Genomic DNA, 23,945 nt, shown 5'->3' with positions numbered 1-23,945 from the left:
AACCCAAAAGAGAGACAACAAAATTAAAATGGTACACTAGATAACATCTCCTTAACCTAACAGAAAGTAGTAACAGAAAAATACAGGACATAAAAAAGCATATTAAAAAAACAAATGGCAGGGGACCCTGGGTGACCCAGGCGCTTAAAGCGTCTGACTCTTGATATCAGCTCAAGTCATAACTTCAGGGTTGTGAGATCAAGCCCTACATCAGGCTCTATGCCAGGGCGGGGGGGGAAGCCTGCATAAGACTCCCTCTCTCCCTCTCCCTTTGCCCCTCACCCCACCTCATGCACTCATTCACTCTCAGGAAAGGAAAAAAAATAATAAAAATGTGCAGGCATAAATCCTACATTATGAGTAATTATATTAACTGTAAATGGATCAAACATTCCAGTCAAAAGATAGATAACTGGCAGAATGGATTTTTTTTCTATTTTTAATGATCCAATTCCATGCTTTCCCCAAGAGACATACTTCAGGTTCAAAGTCACAGACAAGTTCAAAGTAGTTCTATATCTCCTTTAAAAATTGAAACTTTGTTTAAAACTTTCCTGCAAACTTATCAGATAAAGGGTTAGTATCCAAAATCTATAAAGAACTTATCAAACTCAACATCAAAAAAAAAAAAAATTCCAGTCAAGAAATGGAAAGAAGACATGAATAAACATTTCTCCAAAGACATACAAATGGCCAACAGACACATGAAAAAATGCTCCACATCACTTGGCATCAGGGAAATACAAATCAAAATCACAATAAGATACCACTCTCACACCAGTCAGAATGGCTAAAATTAACAACTCAGGAAACAACAGATGTTGGTGAGGATGCAGAGAAAGGAGAACCCTCTTACACTGTTGGTAGCAATGCAAACTGGTGTAGCCATTCTGGAAAACAGTATGCAGGTTTCTCAAGAAGTTAAAAATACAGCTACTCTATGACACAGCAATTGCACTACTAGGTATTTACCCAAAGGATACAAACAGTGATTCGAAAGGGCACATGCACCCCAATGTTTATAGCAGCAATGCTCACAATAGCCAAAATATGGAAAGAGCCCAGATGTCCACCAACAGATGAATGGATAAAGAAGATGTGGTATATGGGGCGCTGGGTGACTCAGTCGCTTAAGCATCTGCCTTTGGCTCAGGTCATGATCCCAGCATCCTGGGATCTAGCTCTGCATTGGGCTCCCTGTTCAGCAAGGAGTCTGTGTCTCCCTCCCTCTGCTCTTTCTCTCTCTCTCAAATAAAAAATATTACACACACACACTGGAATATTACTCAACCACCAAAAAGAATGAAATCTTGTCATCTGCAACAATGTGGATGGAACTAGAGGGTATCATGCTAAGTGAAATAACTCAGTCAGAGAAAGACAAATACCCTATGATTTCACTCATTTGTGAAATTTAAGAAACAAAACAAATGAACATGGGGAAGGGAAGGAAAGATAAAATAAAATGAAAATTGAGAAAGAGGCAAACCATAAGAGATGCGGAACTCTAGGAAACAAGCTGAGGGCTGCTGGAGGGGAGGGAGGTGGGGGATGGGCATTAAGGAGGGAACATAAATGGAATGAGCGCTGGGTGTTATATGCAACTGATGAATCACTAAACTCTATCTCTGAAACTAATAAATTTTTAAAAATTTAAATAAAATAATAAATTTAAAAAAAACTCTTCCTAGAAGGGCCATATGCACCCCAATGTTCATAGCAGCATTGTCCACAATAGCCAAATCGTGGAAGGAGCCGAGATGCCCTTCAACAGATGACTGGATTAAGAAGCTGTGGTCCATATATACAATGGAATATTACTCAGCTATCAGAAAGAACGAATTCTCAACATTTGCTGCAACATGGACGGCACTGGAGGAGATAATGCTAAGTGAAATAAGTCAAGCAGAGAAAGACAATTATCATATGGTTTCTCTCATCTATGGAACATAAGAACTAGGATGATCGGTAGGGGAAGAAAGGGATAAAGAAAGGGGGGGTAATCAGAAGGGGGAATGAAACATGAGAGACTATGGACTATGAGAAGCAAACTGAAGACTTCAGAGGGGAGGGGGTGGGAGAATGGGATAGACTGGTGATGGGTAGTAAGGAGGGCACGTATTGCTTGGTGCACTGGGTGTTATACGCAACTAATGGAGCATCGAACTTTGCATCGGAATCCGGGGATGTACTGTATGGTGACTAACATAATATAGTAATAATAAAAAAAAAAAAGAAAAAAACCTCTTCCTGCAAAGAAAACCACAGGCCTAGATTGTTTCATATCAATCCTAACACTGATAGTAGGGGGAAAAAAAGTTCTACACAAACTCTTCTAAAAATATAAGACATCCCAACTCATTCCCATGAGGGCAGAATTATCCTGATACCAAAAAAAAAGAAAAAAAATTAAAGAATACAACATATCAAAAATTTTAAACAAAATTTTAGCAAACCAAATCCAGTAATTAATTAAAGGATAATACATCATGACAAGTGGTGTTTATCCCAGGAATGCTGAAATGGTTTACCAATCAAAAATCCATTGATATACTTCACCATATTAACAAACTATTCTTTGTAAACCATATGACCATCTAAAATAGACACAGAAAGAGCATTTGACAAAATCCAACAACAATTCCTGATAAAAATTCTAAACAAAGTAGGAATAAAAGAGAATGGGCCTCAATCTAGTAAAGAGCATCTACACAAAACCAACAGCTATCATCATACTTAATGTTTAAAGCTGAATGTTTTCCCCCAGGACAAGAATGTTGCTTTCACCACTTATATTCATACTGGCATAATCAGTGAAATCTGCAAGAAAAAAAAAAATCCAGATTTGGGGAAAAAAATGCCTTTTTATTCACTAATAGGATTTCCTATGTGGAAAATCCAATGAATACTTTAAAAAAGTCAGAATATTTATACCTAGTCAGTTTGTAGAATATAAGATCAAAGTGCCAATATCAACTATATCTCTATATATTAGGCACTAACGATTGAAAACTTTTAAATACCATTTATAAAAGCATCAAAAAATACTGACAAATACGGGGCGCCTGGGTGGCTCAGTCGTTAAGCATCTGCCTTCAGCTCAGGGCGTGATCCCGGCGTTCTGGGATCGAGCCCCACATCAGGCTCCTCCACTGGGAGCCTGCTTCTTCCTCTCCCACTCCCCCTGCTTGTGTCCCCTCTCTTGCTGGCTCTCTCTCTCTGTCAAACAAATAAATAAAATCTTTAAAAAAAAATACTGACAAATATAACTTACTATAGATGTTAACGTCCTTTACATTAAAAACAACAAAATACTACTTAGAGAAATTAGAGACGATCTTCATAAATGGGAAAATAAACTTGTTCATGGGTCAGATGACCCATGTTCTAAAATTCATATGGAAATGCAAAGGACAGAATATCTGAACAATTAAGAAAAGGAAGGATTAATACAACCTAATTTCAAAAATTATTATAAAGTTACATAATGATAGTATAGCACTATCATAAAGACAAATGAATCAATAGAACAGAAGAGAGAATGCAGAAATAAACCCACATATATGTGGACAAAAATTTCTTGACAAAGACACAAAGGCAGTAAAGAAAAAACAGTCTTTCAACAAAAAATAGTCTTGAAACAAGTAGATATTCATAGGAAAACACTGGATCTATACCTTATACCATACACAAAATAAACTCAAAATGGATCACAGACCTGAATGCAAAACCTGAAACTATAAAACTAATGAAAAACACAACAAAACACAGAACATCTTTGTAACCATGGGTTAGTCAGTTTTCTTAAATATGACACCAAAAGCACAATCCATAAGAGAAAAGAAATGGCTAAATTGGACTTTATCAAAATTTAAAATTCTGCTCTTCAAAAGGTACTATTAAGAGAGGGTTAAATCTGAACGAAGTTTCACCAAGGTGGTGAAAGATCTGTACAATGAAAACTATAAGACACTCATGACAAAAACTGAAGAAGACACAAATAAATGAAAAGGTATTCTGTGCACATGGATTGGAAGAATTCACATTGTTAAAATGTCCACACTACCCCAAAGCAATCAACAGATTCACTTCAATTCCTATCCAAATTCCAATGGCATTGTTCACAGAAGTAGAAAAGACATTCTAAAATTTGTATAGAACCACAGAAGACCCCAAATAACCAAAGCAATCCTGAAAACAAAGCCAGAGGCATTACACTTTCTGATTTCAAATTTTATTAAAATCTATAATAATCGAAACAGTAGAATACTGTCAAAAAAGCAAACATATACAGATAAAAAAAAACAAACAAACAACAGAATACAGAGCCTAGAAATAAACCTACACATATATGGTCAATTAATTTGGGACAAAAGAGCCAAGAATATGCAATGGAGAAAGGACAGTCTCTTCAATAAATGGTGCTGGAAAAACTGGACAGCCACATGAAAAAGATTGAAACCATGTCCTTATCTTATACCATACACAAAAATCAACTCAAAATGGATTAAAAACTTAAACATAAGACCTGAAACCGTAATAACCCTAGAGGGTAAGACATCAGTATTAGAGATGATTTTGGGGGAATGACACTAAAAGCAAAGGCAACAAAAGCAAATATAAACAAGTGGAACTATACCAAACCCAAAAGTTTCTGTACAGCAAAGGTAACCATCAACAAAATGAAAAGGCAACATATTGAATGGGAGAAAACACTGGCAAATCATGTACCTGATAAGAGGTTATATCCAAAATATATTAGGAACCCAAACAACTCAATAGCAGGAAAAAAAAAAGGATTTTTTTTGTATAGAAGATCTACAAATGGATAAGAGGTATGAAAAGGAGCTCAACATCACACATCATTGTGGAAATGCAAATCAAAACCACTATGAAATATCACCTAATACCTGTTAGAATGCTTATTATCCAAGAGACAAGAGGTAACAACTGTTGGCAAGGATATGGAGAAAAAGTAACCTTTGTATATTGGTCATGGAAATGTAAACTGGTACAGCCACTCTAAAAAAAAAAAGAAAGAAAAGAAAAGAAAAAAGAAAATCAGTATGGTGGTTCCTCAAAAATTAAAAATAGAAATACCAGGGACACCTGGGTGGCTCAGTAGGTTAAGCATCTAACTCTTGACTTTCACTCAGGTCATGACCTCAAGGTTGTGTATCATGCTCCATGCTGGGTGTGGAACCTGCTTAAGAGTCTCTCTCTCCCCCTCTCCCTTTGCCCCCCCCCCCGCTCACATACATACTCTTTCTCTGTCTAAAAAAATAAATAATAAATTAATAAATAAAAATAGAAATAGAAATACCATATGATCCAGCAATTCCACTTCTGGGTATATATCTGAAGGAAATGAAATTACTATCTGAAAGAGACATCTGCACCCCCATGTTCACTGCAGCATTATTTACAACAGCCAAGACATGAAAACAACCTGAGTGTCCACTGATGAATGAATGGATAAATGTTGTATGTATATATGATGGAATATTATTCAGCCATAAAAAAATATAAGAAAATCCTGCCATTTGCAACAATACCTTTGAGGGCATTACAAGTTAGTTAAGTTAGACAAAGACAAATACCGTATGATCTCATTTATATGTGGAATCTAAAACAAAACTCATGAGAGAGGACTGGTGGTTGCCAGGGAGGATAGGGGAGTGGGGAATGGGTGAAGGTGGTCAAAAGGTACAAATTTCTAGTTGTAAGATAAATAAGTTCTGAGGCTGTAATGTATACCATGGTGACTATACTTACCAGTACTGCATCATAAATTTGAAAGTTACTAAGAGAGTAAATCTTTAAAGTTCTCACCTCAAGAAAAAAAAACAACTGAAATTATGTCAGGTGATAGATGTTGACTAAACTTACTGCGGTAATCACTTCTCAATATATGCATATATAAATCATTCAGTTGTACACCTTAAATTAATACAGTGATGTATGTCAATTATATCTCAATAAAACTGAGTAAAAAATTTCAAATCCTGCTCTTCAAAAAGTAATATTAAGAAAGGGTTAAATCTTGGGCCGCCTGAGTGGCTCAGTCATTAAGCATCTGCCTTCAGCTCAGGTCATGATCCCAGAGTTCTGGGATTGAGCCCCGCATTGGGCTCCCTGCTCGGCGGGAAGCCTGCTTCTCCCTCTCCTTCTCCCCCTGCTTGTGTTCCCTCTCTCGCTGCCTCTCTGTCAAATAAATAAATAAAATCTTTAAAAAAAAAAGGGGGGGGTTAAATCTAAATCAAACTGAAAACACAACAGTCGAAAATCACTGAGACACAGCCGAAACAGTTCTAAGAAGGAAATATATAGCGATACAGGCCTACCTCAAAAAACAAGAAAAAGCCCAAATAAACAATCTAAGTGTACAACTAAAGGAACTAGAAAAAAAAAAAAAGAAAGAAAGAAAAAGAAGAACAAAGCCCAAGGTGAGAAGAAGGAAGGAAATAATAAAGAACAGAGTACAAATGAATGACACAGAGACTTAAAAAAGCAACAGAAAAAAAAAAAAATCAATGAAACCAAGAGCTGGTTCTTTGAAAAGGTAAACAAAATTGATAAACCCTTAGCCAGACCCATCAAAAAGAGAGGAAGGACCCAAATAAATAATATCAGAAATGAAAGAGATGTGGGGCGCCTGAGTGGCACAGCGGTTAAGCGTCTGCCTTCGGCTCAGGGCGTGATCCCGGCATTATGGGATCGAGCCACATCAGGCTCCTCTGCTGTGAGCCTGCTTCTTCCTCTCCCACTCCCCCTGCTTGTGTTCCCTCTCTCGCTGGCTGTCTCTCTGTCAAATAAATAAATAAAATCTTTAAAAAAAAAATTAAAAAAGAAATGAAAGAGATGTAACAACTGACACCACAGAAATAAAAAGAATTATAAGAGAATTCTACAAAAAACAGTATGGCAACAAACTGAACAACCTAGAAGAAATCTATAAATTCCCAGAAACATACAATCTTTCAAAACTGAACAGGAGAAATAGAAAAATCCGAACAGACGCATTACAAGTAACAAAACTGAATCAGTAATCAAAAAATAAAAGTCCAGGACTAGATGGATCCACAGGTGAATTCTATCAAACATTTTAAAAAGAATTAATACGTATTCTCATCAAACTATCCCAAAAAATACAAGGGGAAGGAAAGCTTCCGAATACATTTATGAGGACAGCATTAACCTGATGCCCAAACCAAAAAAAGGCACCACCCACACACAAAAAAACTACAGGCCAATATCCCTGATGAAGATAGATGCAAACACCCTCAACAAAATATTGCCAAACCATATACAACAATACATTACAGAGATCATTCACCACGATTGAGACTTACTCCAGGGATGTAAGAATGGTTCAGTAATCACATATCAATGTGATACACCACGTCAACAAAACAAAGGATAAAAATCATATGATCATCAGGAGGTGCAGAAAAACCATTTGACAAAATTCAAATTCCACTGATGATACAAACTCTCAAAAAAGTGGGGTCAGAGGGCACATATCTCAACATAATAGAGACTATATATAAAAAACCCACAGCTAACATCATACTCAATGGTGAAAAACTGAGGGCTTTTCCTCTAAGATCAGGAATAAGACAAATATGTCCACACTTGCTACTTTTATTCAACATAGTACTAGAAGTCCCAGCCACAGCAATAAGACAAGAAAAAGAAATAACGGGTATCCATGTCTTGTCGGTAAAGAAGTAGCTAAATTATCACTATTTGCAGATGACATGATATTATACATAGAAAATCTTAAAGACTCCACCAAAAAGCAACTAGAAGTAATAAATGAATTCGGTAAAGTTGAAGGATACAAAATTAACAACCAGAAATTGGTAGCATTTCTATACACTAATAACAAAGCAGCAGACAGAGAAATTAAGAAAACAATACCATTTACTACTGCACCAAAAAGAAGAAAGGACCTAAGAATAAACTTAACCAAAAAAGTCAGAGATCTGTACTCCAAAACCATAAAATACTGATCAAAGAAACTGAAGATGACACAAACAAATGGAAAGATATTCCAGGCTCATGGATTGAAAGAATTACTATTGTCAAAACATCTATATTATCCAAAGCAATCTACAGTTTCAATGCAATACCTATCAAAATACCCAAAAGCATTTTTTTTAAAAAACTAGAATAACAGTAAAATTTCTATGGAACCAAAAAGTACCTGGAATAGCCAGAACAATCCTGACCAAGAAAAACAAAGCTGGAGGTGTCACAATTTCACATTTTAACATACACTACAAAACTGTACTAATCAAAACAGTATGGTACTGGCACAAAAAGAGACACAAGGATCAATGGCACAGAATAGAGAGCCCAAAAATAAACTCACACTTATGCAGTCAATTAATCAATGGCAAAGGAAGCAAGAATATGTAATAAGAGACAATCTCTTCAATAAATGATGCTGGGAAAACTGGACAGCTACATGCAAAAGAATGAAACTGACTGCCTTGTAACACAAAAATAAACTCAAACTGGATTAAAACCTAAATATGAAACCTGAAACCATAAAAATCCTAGAATAGAACACAAGTAGTAATTTCTCTGACATTGCCCAAAGCAACATTTTTCTAGATATGTATCATAAGGCAAAGGAAACAAAAACAAAAACAAGCTATTGGGACCACACCAAAAAAACAAACAAACAAAAAAACCACTTTCACACAGCAAAGGAAACCATCAACAAACAAAAAGACAACCTACTGAGAGGGAGAAAATATTTGCAAATGATATATCTAATAAGGAGTTAATATCTAAAACATATTTAAAATTTCTACAACACCAAAAAAATAAATAATCCAATTAAATTTGGCAGAGGACCTGAATAGATACAGATGGCCAACAGACACATGAAAAGATAATCTATATCACTCATTATCAGGGAATTGCAAATCAATGAGATATTACCTTACACCTGTTAGAATGGCCATAATCAAAAACACAAAAAATAACAAGTGTTGGCAAGGCTGTGGAGAAAAAGGAACTCTTGTACACTGTTGATGGAAATTTAAACTGGTACAGCCACTATGTAAAATGGAATGGGGGTTCCTCAAAAAATTAAAAATAGAAATACCATATGATCCAATAATTCTACTACTGGGTATTTACCCAAAGAAAATGAAAACATGAATTCAAAGAGATATATGCACTCCTATGTTTACTGCAGCATTATTTACAATAGCCAAGATATGAAAAAACCTAAGTGTTCATCAACAGATGAATGGACAAGGAAGATGTGGAATGTATATACAAAGGGATTGAGTTCATGTCATTTGAAACAACATGGATGGACCTAGAGGATATATGCTAAGTGAAATAAGTCAGACTGAGAAAGAAAAATACCATATGATTTCACTCATAAGAATCTAGGGGAAAAAAAAAGAAACAAATAAAAAGCAGAATCAAACCTATAAATAGAAAACAAACTGATAGTTGCCAGAGGGGTATGGGTGAGAGGTTGGGCCTAATGGGTGAAGGGGAGTGATAGATACAGGCTCCACTTACGGAATGAATAAATCACGGGAATAAAAGGCGCAGCATAAGGAATACAGTTATGATATTGTAATAGCAATGTATCAGGATAGATGGTAGATACACTTATGGTAAACACAGCAGAATATTATAAATGAGTGGAATCACTAAGTTGTACACCTGAAACTTATATAACATATTATCAACTATATTAAAAAAAAAAAAGAGGTGGTTAAATCTGGCAGAAAATGTGTGCAAACACATATGTGATAAAAAACTTGTACCCACTACACAAAAAACTTTCAAAACACAATAAGAAAACCCAGTAAAAAGTTGGGCAATAAATTTTGACAAACATCTCACCAAAGAAGATACGTAGAGGGCAAATAAACAAATGAAAATATGCTCACATAGCATTAGTCATTATAGAATGCAAATTAAAACCTCAATGAGATACCACTATATATGTATGTGAATGGCTAAAATTTAAAGGAATGACTCCATCAAGGGTTAGCAAGGATGTGGAGTAACTGGAACTGACACACACTGCTGGGTGAGAATATAAAATGGTGGGTACAATCACTTTTGAAAAATTTGGGAGTTTCTTAAAAAGTTAAGTATATACCCTATCATATGACCAGTCTTTCCACTCCTAGGTATTTATTTACCCAAAAGAAAATGTATGTCCACACAAAGACTTATATAGAGTTTTATACGTAACAGGAAAAACTAGCAACAACCATTAATTATCCATTAACAGGTGAATGGATAAACAAAGTGTGGTATACCCAGACAGTGGAATTCTACCTTAGCAAAAGGAATGAATTACTGACAAATACAACAACATGGACGAATCCTGAAATAATTATACCAAGAGAAGTCAAACATAAAAGAGTACATAATATATGATTCCATGTATATAAAAATTAGTTTCTAGAAAATACACACTAATCTATAGTGACAAAGTAAATGGTTTCTCGTAGATGACTGAGCTGGAAAAGGTGAGAGAGGAATTACAGAGATATGAGGAAACTTCAGGGATAATGGATATATTCAGTACCTTGACTGCAGTAGTGGTTTAATTAGTATATACACATGCCAAATTTTATCAAATTGTACATTTTCAATATGTGCGGTTTAATGTATCTCAATTATACCTCACAAAATCCCTTTTAAAAAATAAGTAATAGGAGGCGCCTGGGTTTCTCAGTTGGGTAAGCAGTTGACTTCAGCTCATGCCATAAACTCAGGGTCCTGGGATTGAGCCCCACTTTGGGCTTCCCACTCAGTGGAGACTCTGCTTGCCCCTCTCCCTCTGCCCCTCCTCCCGTTCATACATGCAGTCTCCCTCTCTCTCTAATAAATAAAATCTTAAAAAAAAAAATAAGTAATATTACCTTTTCCTTTCATCTCTAAAACAAAAATGGTGTATTTTCTTTCCTTTCTACCTTTGGTAATATTACTTCTAAAACATTTAGAACTAAATTTTTTCCCATATTCTTTACATTGCCAAACTGAACCCTTAGAATTCGATACTAGGCACAGATGTTAAAGTTACAAGGATGCAAATATATTGACAAGAATATTTTCCCCAACCTAATTACAGACAGGAGTCCTGCCCCTGCTATTTCCCTTTACAGGGGGATACAAGACTCCAATCATCTTCTTCATCACTATAAACCAAAAACACCTTTGAAAAATATACTTCCACTGTCACACCTTTTAAACTTCCACATTGCCTTTTTTGCTTTCCATCTTCCAACTTTCCTTGATAACTAAAACCGAAGTCTATACTTCTAGTTTCATTTTCTCACATCTACCAAATTTTTATTTTTCAAAAATAAACATATCAGTGTATATCAGTTTATATCTTATAAACATATAAGAGTAATAAAAGTATTTTCTACACACTTACCTCAAGTACTGGTCCAGCTCCAAGAATAATTTGTTCCACTCCACTGGCAAATCCCTTCTGACTGAGAGCAGTAAGGTGGTGAATAAGAAAGTTTGTGCTTTGAGTCTTCCCAGAACCACTCTCCCCTGAAATTACGATGCACTGATTCTTCTTGCGCTGAAGCATGGCATGATAAGCTACGTCAGCCACAGCGTAAATGTGGGGCTCCAGTTTTCCCAATTGGTGGTTATCATACATTTTGACATATTTGGGATTATAAATAGGAAGAAACTTGAATGGGTTAATAACTATTAGAATACTGCCAACATAGGTATAAATTTTTTCATGCTTAAAGCGATTTCGTAGGTTTTCTAAAAGAGTTTTCTCATTCAAATCAGGTAAGCTACATAAATCATCGAAGTCTTTCTGTTGAGGCTGTGGGAGAAAACCCCGTTCCATCATCCTGCGGCGTTCTTCTGTTACCCGTAGCCATGACTGCAGACTACCATAATGGATTGATCCATCAAGGTTTTTTTCTCTCAGAAGAAAGCGATAGTCCTCTCCACTCAGGCGATTTTCTAGAGCCATTCGGGGCCATAACATCATTCGCTGAACTGGACAGTCTGTTGGATTGAGTATCCATTCTTCTCCACCAAACTCCTTTACTTCTGCAAGAACATAACATTTCGTTTTGTCAAGATGAAGTCTGTTTATAAGAGAGTCAATCACCTCAGCAGCTGTGGAGTTTTTTCTGGCAGGAATTGGACAGTAGATAGTCCCTTCTGAAATTGTCCCAGGATATATATGTAAGGTATGTTCATTATCTTCAAAGCGTCGTCTTCCTCCATCATTTATATTCATATTGGACCCTGTCCCATCAGCATGGAGAGTATGTGTTCAAGACCGTGCAAACCATTTTCGTGGCAAAAGAACTGTAACATAAGAAGTGTGAAACATTTAGAAATCATATTACACAATCTTCACTTTTTTTTTTAAAGATTTTATTTATTTATTTATTTATTTGACAGAGAGACAGCCAGAGAGAGAGGGAACACAAGTAGGCAGAGTGGGAGAGGAAGAAGCAGGCTCAGTGGAGGAGCCTGATGAGGGGCTCGATCCCATAACGCCAGGATCACGCCCTGAGCCAAAGGCAGACGCTTAACGACTGAGCCACCCAGGCGCCCCCACAATCTTCACTTTCTGATGCTCAAGAAAGAAAGGCTTATATCATTTGATTACATCTTTTAGAACATAAAATCCTAACTCTTAGTCTAGAAACAGTCTTGAAAACGGTCTCATCAAGAACACATAATATTACGTTTTATTGCCCAAATCTGGATACTTTCTAAAACAGCAACTTGTCAAAGATTTCTTCCATGTTTTATTACACTAATAATTTAAAATCCAGAATACAAATAAAAATTTTTTGTCCTCTACTATCTCAAATGTTTCTAAAGTACCTGAGATTGGAGTCAAGTCCTTTCTTTATATTTGAAGAGCCTCAGCAAGGGCTGAATTAAAATGGGCAGAATAATCATGCAAACCTAATCGCCCTGCACCCAAAGCTCTTACGGATATAGCAAAAACAAGCAAGAATGCCATCAATAAAGCCAAATTTTTCTGAAAATAAAAACAGTAAGAAGATGGAATTAATAACACAAACAACAGGTGTTGGTGAGGATGCAGAGAAAGAGGAACCCTGTTACACTACTGATGGGAATGAAAACTGGAGCAGCCACTCTGAAAAACAGTAAAGAAGTTCCTCAGAAAGTTAAAAACAGAACTACATTATGATCCAGCCCTACCAGATATTTACCCAAAGGATAAAAAAATACTAATCAAAGGGATACATGCACCCCGATGTTTACAGAAGCACTATCAACAATAGCCAAATTATGGAAAGAGCCCAAATGTTCATTGACTGATAAATGGATAAGAAGAGGTAGTATGTGTGTATGTACATATATGTATATATACAGAGAGAGAGAAAGAGAGAGACAGACATATATATGTATAATGAAATATTACTCAGCCATAAAAAAGAATGAAATCTTGGGGCACCTGAGTGGCTCAGTTGGTTAAGTGTCTGACTCCTGATTTTGGCTCAGGTCATGATCTCGGGGTCCTGAGATCGAGCCCCGAGTGTGGCTCCCCAATCAGCAGGAAGTCTGCTTGAGATTTTCTCCATGGCCCTCTGCCCCTCCCCCACTCATGCACACTCTCTAAAATAAATAAGTAAATCTAAAAAAAAGAAGAAGAAGAAGAAGAATGAAATCTTGCCACTTACAACAACATGGATAGAGCTACAGAGTATTATGCTAGGTGAAATAAGCCAGTCAGAGAAAAACAAATACCATATGATTTCACTCATGTGGAATTTAACAAACAAAACAAACGAAGATGGAGGGCGGGAAAAGAGAGGCAAACCAAGAAATAGACTCTTAACTGTGAAGAACAAGCTGAAGGTTACCAGAGGTGGGGGGGGGGTGTATGTAGATGATGGGAATTAAGGAGGGCACTTGTGATGAACACTGGGTGTTGTATGTAAGTGCTGAATCACTAAAATCTACACCTGAAACTAATGTTACACTGTAGGTTAAATGAAATTTAAATAAAAACTTGAAAAAAAACAGTAAGAAGATGAGATCAAATAAACAGATAAACTAAACTAGATGAAACTATACCTAAGAGAATAATAAGAGAAACCTGCTACAGAATAGATATATTTTCAAGGACTTTTGGGTTCTCACTCACCACCTCCTCTAAGTGGCAAGGTAAGGCAGGCAACAATAAGATCCTGCCAATGGCTTGCTGATAAAATTATACAGAAAAATACTACTATAAATTGTATTCAACCTTCCCTTTTCCTTCAAGGCTACTTTTTTTAGCTAACCTTATTTCATTCCTTACAAATATTCTGCATATCCTTCCAATCTTCTCAAACCCACATATATAAGACCTTGAGAACGATTTCAACTTTGGTAACTCACTGAGAAAATAGTGCCTTTTCCAACTCAAAATGTATTCCTATTTTCATCTCGTCTCTGCTTTTCCATTCCAGTCTACGGAAAATATATTACACATCCTTTCTAGGGCTAATAAAACCTATTTCTTATCATCTCCATCAGTAACTTGCCCCATCCAAAAACCATCCTCATGTGTTATCACTCTTCCCCTTTTTACTTTATTTCATCCTTTAACGTGAAGACACCATGTTATTTTTTTTAAATACCTTCAGTTACTTCTCTCTCATATTACTACATATTTGTCCAAGTCCTCAAATGCAGAAACTGTTTCTTACCTTTTTCCTAGAAGATCTTTCAAAGACAGAGAATATTATGGAACATATAAAAAGTAGTCATACACAGGAAAAAATGCTCACCATCACTTGGCATCAGGAAAATAAATCAAAACCACAATGAGATACCACCTCACACCAGTCAGAATGGCTAAAATTAACAACTCAGGAAACAACAGATGTTGGTGAGGATGCAGAGAAAGGAGAACCCTCTTACACTGTTGGTAGCAATGCAAACTGGTGTAGCCACTCTGGAAAACAGTATGGAGGTTAAAAATACAGCTACCCTACAACCCAGCAATGGCACTACTAAGTATTTACCCAAAGGATACAAGCACAGTGATTTGAAGGGGCACATGCACCCCAATGTTTACAGCAGCAATGCCCACAATAGCCAAAATATGGAAAGAGCCCAGATGTCCATCGACAGATGAATGGATAAAGGCACAATGGAATGTGCCACATACACACAATGGAATATTACTCACACATCAAAAAGAATGAAATCTTGGGCGCCTGGGTGTCTCAGTAGGGTAAGTGTCTGCCTTTAGCTCAGGTCATGATACCAGGGTGCTGGGATCGGGCCAAGTCAGGCTCCCTGCTCAGTGGGGAGTCTGCTTGTACCTCTCCCTCTGCCCCTCCTCCTGCTCATGCTCTCTCTCAAATAAATAATCTTTTTTTTCTTTAAGATTTACTTATTTGAAAAAAAAAAAGATTTTATTTACTTATTTGACAGAGAGAGAGTGCGCGTACAAGCAGAGGGAGAAGCAGGCGCACTGCTCAGCAGGGAGTCCAATGTGGGACTCGATCCCAGGACCCTGAGATCATGACCTGAGCTGAAGGCAGCCACTTAACCAACTGAGCCACCCAGACGCCCTCAAATTAAACCTTAAAAAAAAAAAAAAAAAAAAAAAAAAAAGAATGAAATCTTGCCATTTGCAATGATGTGGACAGAACTAGAGGGTATCATGTTAAGTGAAATAAGTTAGTCAGAGAAAGACAAATACCATATGATTTCACTCATATGTGGAATTTTAAGAAACAAAAGAGATGAACAAAGGGGAAGGAAAGGAAAAATAAGATGAAAATTGAGAGAGGCAAACCGTAAGATATGCTGCACTCTAGGAAACAAATTGAGGGTTGCTGGAGGGGAGGTGGGTGGAGGGGATGGGGTAACTGGGTGATGGGCATTAAGGGGGGCATTTGATGTAACGAGCACTGGGTGTTCTACGCAGCTAATGAATCATTAAATTCTACCTCTGAAACTAATTTTTTTAAAAAAGCAGTCATATATCTACCACCCAATTCAACAAGTTTGAAAACTGCTGTTACTACTCCAGATCAGTTTATAAACAAAATATCAGAGATACAGTTAAAGCCCTTTCCTTTGCTCTGCAGAGATAACCACTAACCTGAGCTTGAAACTATTCCCATACACGTTTCTATATTTTCATTACATTTGTGGGTCTCCATAAATTATAGTTGTTTCACTTTTTTAACTTTTAAAAAATGGTGTCATATCATACTTAATAGTCTGTATCTCACATTCTTGTTTATATATGCTGATGCATGTAAAAGTCCATTAACTGCCAAATAATATGCCATTGTATGTAGGTTCATTAATTGTAACAAAGGTACCACGGGTGGGGGTGGTGGGATGTTGCTAATGGGGGAGGCTATGCATATGTGGGGGCATACACACAGGGTGTCTACATCTTCTGTTCAAATTTGCTGTAAAACTGCTCTAAAAAAATTAAGAATTTTTTTTTAAATCCCACTGTATGATTATACCACAACTTATCATCTACTGTCCTAGCAAACACTAAGAATGTTTCCAGTATTAACTATTAAAACAACGCTGCAGTTCTCATATATGTCTCTTCCTGTGCCTCTGCTGCGCTTTACACCTAGAAGTGGAACTGTCCTGTTTTAAGTATCTTCAACTTTACTAGGTATTAACAAAATACTCTCCAAAAAGGAGTTGTACCAACTATGTCGCAGCCAGTGTAGAAAAGTGCTTGTGTTTCTCTGCCTCCTTACCAATAAAAGTTAGTATCTTCAGACTTGAGTTTCTGCCAGCGTTAAGTGCAAAAAGGTATCTCATTACTTTAATTTGCATTTCCCTCATTACTAGTGTGACAAGTGCCACACTTATCCTATCATTTGTCATTTGGACTATGTTGCTTATTCATTTCTGTTTTTTGAGTTACCTTTTATTGGTTTGAATGAGTTTTCCATATATCCTGGGTATTAATCAATTTTCAGTCAAATGTGTGACAAATATCTCCTACCACTCAGTGCCTTAGCTTTCTATTTTGTTTACAATACCTTTTGTTGCAGAGAAGTTTTTATTTTTAATAGACAAATTTATCAATCCTTCACAGGTTATGATTTCTTTTTTAGTAAATTACAGTAACAATAACTGCAGTTAGCTCTGAGTATTTGTACTTGTCATTTTTCTAAGCATTTCACATATTTTATTTCTTACGATTCCTCTCTGAGGGCTATTTTGTTGTTCTTTTGAGAGACCACATGCACAAGAGAGAGTGCGCACAAGCGAGTGGGGTGGGGGCAGAGGGAGAAGAAGAGAGAGAATCTCAAGCAGGCTCTCCACGTCCAGAGCAGAGCCTGATTTGGGGCTCAATCCCACAACCCTAAGATCATGACCTGAGCCAAAATCAAGAGTTGGACACCCAACCAACTAAGCCACCCAGGCATTCCTCTGAGGGTTTTTAATCATCATCATCCTCATTTTACGAATGAGAAAACACAGAAAGATTACATAACTTGCCCAAAGTCATAACCAGAATGTGATAAAGCTGAGATCTGAAGCAGGCAATCTGGCTCCAACACCTACATAGCATTATTTCCTCCTACAGCTTCTAAAAACCCCTCTTCATCCTGAGGACAGAAAGTTATCTTCCTCTATTCTCTTCTAAAAGAGAGGAATTGTTCTAAATTGTTCTTTTCTCTTTTACATACTTAAGCCATATAGAATTTATTTTCATAGGGCTCTTAATCGTTTTCATTCCAATTCAGATTAACAATTTAATCACCACCACAAGAGTCCAATCTCTCCCTTCTGATTTATAATGCCACCTTTGTCATGTAGCAAATGCCATATAAATATCAATGTGTTCTGGGTTCCGTATTCTCTTCCACTAGTCTTTCTGTCCATCCCTGAACCTATCTTAATTACTGTAACTCCATAGTAAGTTTTGATATCTGGAGGGCATATCACTTCAATTTGTTCTTCTTTAATGTTACTTTGACTTTTTACCATAAGAATTTTAAGATCAGCATGTCCACTACCATGAAAAAACCTTCTGACATTCTGATCAACACTACTCTGATTTCATAGATTGATACTGGAAAAGAAACATCCTACTGACTTCCCATTTATCAACATTATGCTGTTGTTTTAAATTACACTAGCTTTCACTTACAAAGTTTTTGTCATTTTCATGGCCACCTGATCTTTTTTCTGCCTTAAATGCCATAACTGTTTTAATTTAAGGGATATTACTCATCTCCCTGAAAATACTAAATATAAAATTTGATATTTTCAGACTAGTATTTTAATGTCATCCAGAATAAACTGCTCTTCGGATTTTATTTCATATTCTCAGCATTAAATGGCTTAATTTGTTTGAAAATTTAATTTACATGTGTACTTTCTGATGGAAATTTTGTTTTTCATACAAACATTTACTGAGAACATACTATTTTTTTTTTAACATAACCACAATACCATTAATCACACCTTTAAAAATTAACAATTTTTAGTATTACTGGTCAGGATTCAATTTTCCCAGTTATCTCATAAATATTCTTCTTACAGTTGATCTGCTCAAATCAGAAGATCTGTCCTGCATTAACATTGAGGATATGCTCTGAGATGGTAGGTTCCTAGCTGAAAAGCTGTTTGTGTTCCCCTGAATCCCTAGGTATAAGAAGGCTTCATATAAACTGTGGTTTCTGGCAGCAGTCAGCAGAAAACTACTGCTTACAGCTAAGCAGGATGGGCCTGCATTACTCCAGTAGATGCACTGCATAACTATAATCTGATTTCTAAAGGTGTACAATAGGGCAGCCCCTCGAACTAAACTCAGAAGTATCTTTTTTAACAGAAGAGCCCTATCCATCCTGCCCCATGGTATCCAACAATGAGCCCAATTTCAACACCTCCCCATTACATCAAAGAAACCCAAACCTGCTTTACCTTCAGAGTCCCAGCCACAGCCCTACTCACTACTTTGTGTTCTACTGCTTTTCTGCTTTTCTGAAACAGAAATGCTTATCGTTTTTGCGCCCCATTTATGTCAATCTGGTTTTCTCTTTTTTACTTTAACAATCATTGCTTTGTGTTTGGGAAAGAGGGGGTGCCTCAAAATATCACTCATATATATATCCTGATGGCAAGCCATTAGTGTTTATCAAAATCATCTGGGCAATGTTTCAAAAATATACATTTCTAAGCCCAATAATGGTTCTGAGGTTGGGAAATCTATGGAGTTCTGTTGTTGCTTGTCCAAAAAATAGTATTTGAGAATCAATGGTTTATATTTCCATTTTCCACTCTTCCCCCATAGCAAGCTCTGCCAATATTCTTTGAAAATGTCACTAATTACCATGAAGTTGCCAAATCCAAAGGCCTCTTCTGAATCCTCATCTTAACATGCCACACTATAGCATTTGACCAAGACAGCCATCTTCTCATTCTTGAAACTGCTCTCACATGACAATTATTTTTCTTGTAATCTTCCTGATAGGCTCACTCCTTTTCTGACTCACTCTCAAAGCCCCTTTTCCAAGACCTCCCTTTCAAAAAAAAAAAAAAAATCTCCCAGTTTCTGGTCTCAACCCAGTGCTCCTCCACCTGGAAGACTTTTCCTAATTCTCTATCTGTAATTTATACCATTACTGTTATCTATGGAAGCTTCTGCACTACAATGACGGAGACCATGTGGTTCACAAAGCCAAAAATGTTTACTAGGTTGTCCTTAAAAGGAAAAGGCTGCTGACCCCTATTCTAGGGTAACCACTAAAAAAACAGAAAAAAGTATAACTTTGCAATTAACAGTGTGGAAAAGATGGAATGATTAAAAAATAATCAATTCAAAAGAAGGCAAGAAAGGAGGGGGGTCCTAGAAAAAGTCAGAACAGATGGAACAAATGGAAAGCAAACTACAAATATCAGTAACCATATTAAATGTAAATGCTCCAGTTAAAAGACAAAGATTGCCAACGGATTTTTTAAATCCAACTATATGCTGTATTCAATAGACACACATCTACGAGGATACAAGATCTGAAAGTTAAAAAAAAAATGCATCCCATGTAAATTCTAGACAAAAAAAAAATTGGTATAATCAAAATCGCATCAAGCAAAATTAAAAAAGAAAGCTGAGTTAAATATCTCTTAGGTCCCTTTTAACCCTTTAATATTGTAATTCTAGGTTTAAGTCTGAGACAAAGGTCTCTGGATATTATTGGTGACTTTGAAAAGTAGGTAGTAAGAGGTTAAGGAAGGAATGGCAGAAGATAGATTGGCAAGTAAGTAAACTAGTGGACAATGGTCAAATCTGCTACAAAGGGAAAAAAAGGAGAAGTATGAGTGAGAGGCACCTGGGTGGCTCAGTCGGTTAAGTGTGTCTGACTCCTGATTTTGGCTCAGGTCATGATCTCAGGGTTATGAGATCAAGCCCCGCATCAGGCTCCCACCAAGCTCAGCACAGAGTCTGCATGTCCCTCTCCAGAACTCTTTTCTTTAACCCACTTGCTCTCCTTCTCTCTCTTCGTCTTATCTCTCTCCCTCTCTCTCTCAAATAAATAAATAAAATCATTAAAGAAAAAAGGTATGAGCGAATCATTTATTAGTTAGAGGGCTTGGGAGCAGTCTTTATGGCTATAAATAGAATCAAGTAGAGAAGCAAAAACTGAAAACTTAAGAAAATGAAGGTCTATCTGACGAGCCAAGGTTCTTTGGTAAGCAAGACTAAATGAGATTTAGGTCAAAGGCGGACAGGTGCCTCTCTCAGAAAGTAAAAAAACACTATTTCTTTCTCTTCAAGAATTAAAAAAAAAAGAAAAAAAAAAAGGCTGAGAAACAGCTTTACAGGTAAGATGTGACCAAAGTGCATGTTAGCTGATCTTCATTACTAGATAATAAATAGGAGCCCAGTTTTACCTATAGTAGGTCAATACCAAGTATAAGTCAAATTGAGTGCTGAAAGAAAATACATTTTGTAGTATTTCAACTAAAGAAAAGGTGATGGAAGAAATTATAATACACTATAACACAGGTACAGGGACAGCTAACCAGTTTAGCCTGGCCCTTTTTCCAGTCAAAGTATAGTACTGTTTTTGCCTTTGAAGAACTACCTCCCCCTTGTCATTTGACACAGTTTGAATGGACTGACCTCATCCCCCAATTAGGGGGGAAGGGTAGTATTAGTTGTGACCCAGGCCCAGCTAATCAGTTTATTCCATTCCCCCTGGCAACAGAGGTTGCTCACTGAAATTCCATACTGGAACTTTGCTGCAACTATTAGGAAAGAAGCATTTTCTTTTCTACTGGCTGGTTATCTGGAAAGATGTAAATCTAGAACTGTTCACAGCCATCTTTCCTGAATGCACAGAAGCCTCTATGCAGTAAAAGAAAATGAATGAATACATATAGCAAAGCCTAATCAATATTGGGCCCCTGAATCTAGCTGTGCCTCAAAAAAACTCTACCACTGAACTTCCTCGTTAAGTGTGACAATCAATTCTTTTTATCCTGAGCCACTCTGAGTTGTGTTTCTGTTCTCTGCAAAGGAACCTACTACAATAGGTAGCATTTCAGTGCAACACCCTTTGACAATCTAGTTATTCCTTGTTATTCAAATTCCTGATATCTAAAAATTTCACAGTCTAAACTCAGGAATCAAATATAATTGAATAAACTTTTAGATACTTTCTTCACAATCATGCTATTTGCTTTCCAAACTTGGGGAACCAAATAGATTCAAACAGAGCAGTACTCCCTGACATCCAAATTCATTATCCAAACTGAAGACTGGATAAAACAGATTTGGATGGTGAAGGATACTTGCAATGCCAGGCATGCAGAAATATAGCAAGGGATATACAACATATGGTCAAATGAGAAAGCTTAAAATATAAAATTGTATATAAAGGCATACATATATAAAAAAGGACAAAAATATTAGACTTTTGAGTAATCTTCAAAATTTCCATTTATAGTTTTCATCAAAAATAAGTTTGATGTGCATTACTTCATTTGAGTTGAATAGGAAATCTGAGACAGGGAACAAACTAATACCTTTCAAATTAGCAAATTAAGGCTTAAAGAGCAAAAAAAAAAAAAAGTCTATGAAAATTTACCTTGTGATAAAGATGGCATCCAGCAGATAAAAAGATTATGATAAATGACTGACTGGGAGAATAAAATAATTTAAACAATCCATATAAAGAATTAAGCACATTACTGGCACTTACATAGCAATTACACATTGCTCTATCTGTTATAAAGAAAATTACTTAATACTTTTTTTCCCTATCCCAAAGTAGTTATTTCAAAAGTATATGCTAACAGAGAGAAACAATGCGGTGAGACAGTTGCTGTGGTCGGTAGGGTGTGGTTCAGAATAGGTCAGCTTATGCTGTTATTCACTGGACTGAGTTAGAAGAGACTAATTATAGAGGAAAACTGTGGTGAAGAAAGAAAACAGAGTTAGGGAATACAGAGTTTCCTTTAAATTAGAAGTTCAGTTAAAAAGATAAAAAGAAATAACCAAAGATTTTTAATGCCGTATTTTGCATCTGTGTGCTAATAAAATTTAATTTTCAAAAAACGTTTATGGTTGCTTTTACTTCTTTACCAAGTTCTCAAGGTTACTTCCAAGAAGAAAAAAAAGAAGTATCCTTTCTCTTTACACTCACTTTATCACAGGGATCTACTGATGAATGTTAGTAAGATCATATATTACCATTCAGTAAGAAGAGAGTAGAAGAATAAAAAGGCAAATTCATACCTAAAAAATAAAAATCTCATTTCACTACAGAGAAAGCAATTCAAACCAAAAATCTCACCAGTACATATTAAAGGAAAACATTCTACCATCAAGGCAGGGTCCATTTGAGAAACAATACTGATTTGTATACAGCTGTAAAAGTCATGAGAGAGCTATTAAACATTTTTTTTTAAAGATTTTTTATTTATTTATGTGACAGAGAGACAGCCAGCGAGAGAGGGAACACAGCAGGGGAGAGGGAGAGGAAGAAGCAGGCTCCCAGCAGCGGAGCCTGATGTGGGGCTCGATCCCGGAACGCCGGGATCACGCCCCGAGCTGAAGGCAGTCGCTTTAACGACTGCGCTACCCAGGCGCCCCTAAACATTTTGAACTTATTTTACAAAAATAAGAAAGTGGTGTTCAAGAGCTAATATTCATATTTCTTCATTCTTTAGCACTTACAATTATATTCACAAATAAATATGTAACATTTAGATATGTAAATATTTTTATTTTTAAACATTGCAAACTATGTATTTTATAACTTTTTTTTCAAGTCTCCAAATACTCTTTTTATAAACCCATTTCCTCCTCTTCCTGGGCACACAGCTAGACTATATTTCCCAACCTTTCTTGCAGTTAATTATATGGGACCATGCAACTGAATCCTTGGCAATGTTATGTGGGCAGGGGTGATGTACATCCCTTCAGGCTGAACCAATAAGAGCCCCTTAAAAGGAGGGGGAAGCTGCCTTTCCTTGTCTGCTGGAAAATGAAGAGGATCCAGGGAAAAGCTCTAAGGTCCTATGGGATACAGAGCCACTAGATGGAAGAGCCCTGAGTCCCAAATGAGCACACTGAGAAGAGCGCTCACCATCACCCCATCCCCATCCACCTACATGGTACTTTGATGTAAATAAGAAATAAACATTTATTGTGCAGAGTCACTGATATTTGCGGGTCGTTTAGTAATAGCAGTTAGCCTACCCTAATGCATTATTAAAAAATTTTTCCAACCTCCCCCATAAGGAAATTCCTCAATATCCAATCCAACAATAAGTACTATTGGTCTGCCTTTAAAATATATCCTGGGGGCGCTGGGGTGGCTCAGACAGTTAAGCATCTGCCTTCCGGCTCAGGTCATGATCCCAGAGTCCTGGGATAGAGCCCCACGTCAGGCCCTCTGCTCAGCGGGGAGCCTGCTCCCCCTCTCCCT

At 36.6% G+C, this 23,945-nt stretch overlaps 1 protein-coding gene across 11 annotated transcripts in view; it reads right to left on the bottom strand.

Annotated features, from left to right (window-relative positions):
* Nucleotides 1–23,945, bottom strand: part of MYO9A (myosin IXA) — a 307,312-nt gene that overhangs the window by 236,212 nt on the left and 47,155 nt on the right. For all 11 annotated transcript variants that reach the window (XM_034660724.1, XM_034660725.1, XM_034660722.1 and 8 more), the window contains one exon: nucleotides 11,435–12,345. In XM_034660724.1, coding sequence (XP_034516615.1) covers nucleotides 11,435–12,274 — 840 coding nt within the window. In that variant the 5' untranslated portion in view covers nucleotides 12,275–12,345. The remainder of the gene's footprint in view (nucleotides 1–11,434; nucleotides 12,346–23,945) is intronic.

This window comes from Ailuropoda melanoleuca, chromosome 5 (assembly GCF_002007445.2).
Source record: "Ailuropoda melanoleuca isolate Jingjing chromosome 5, ASM200744v2, whole genome shotgun sequence".
NCBI lineage: Eukaryota > Metazoa > Chordata > Mammalia > Carnivora > Ursidae > Ailuropoda > Ailuropoda melanoleuca.
Note: the sequence above shows the minus strand (reverse complement) of the source record. Positions and strands in the feature narration are given on the sequence as shown.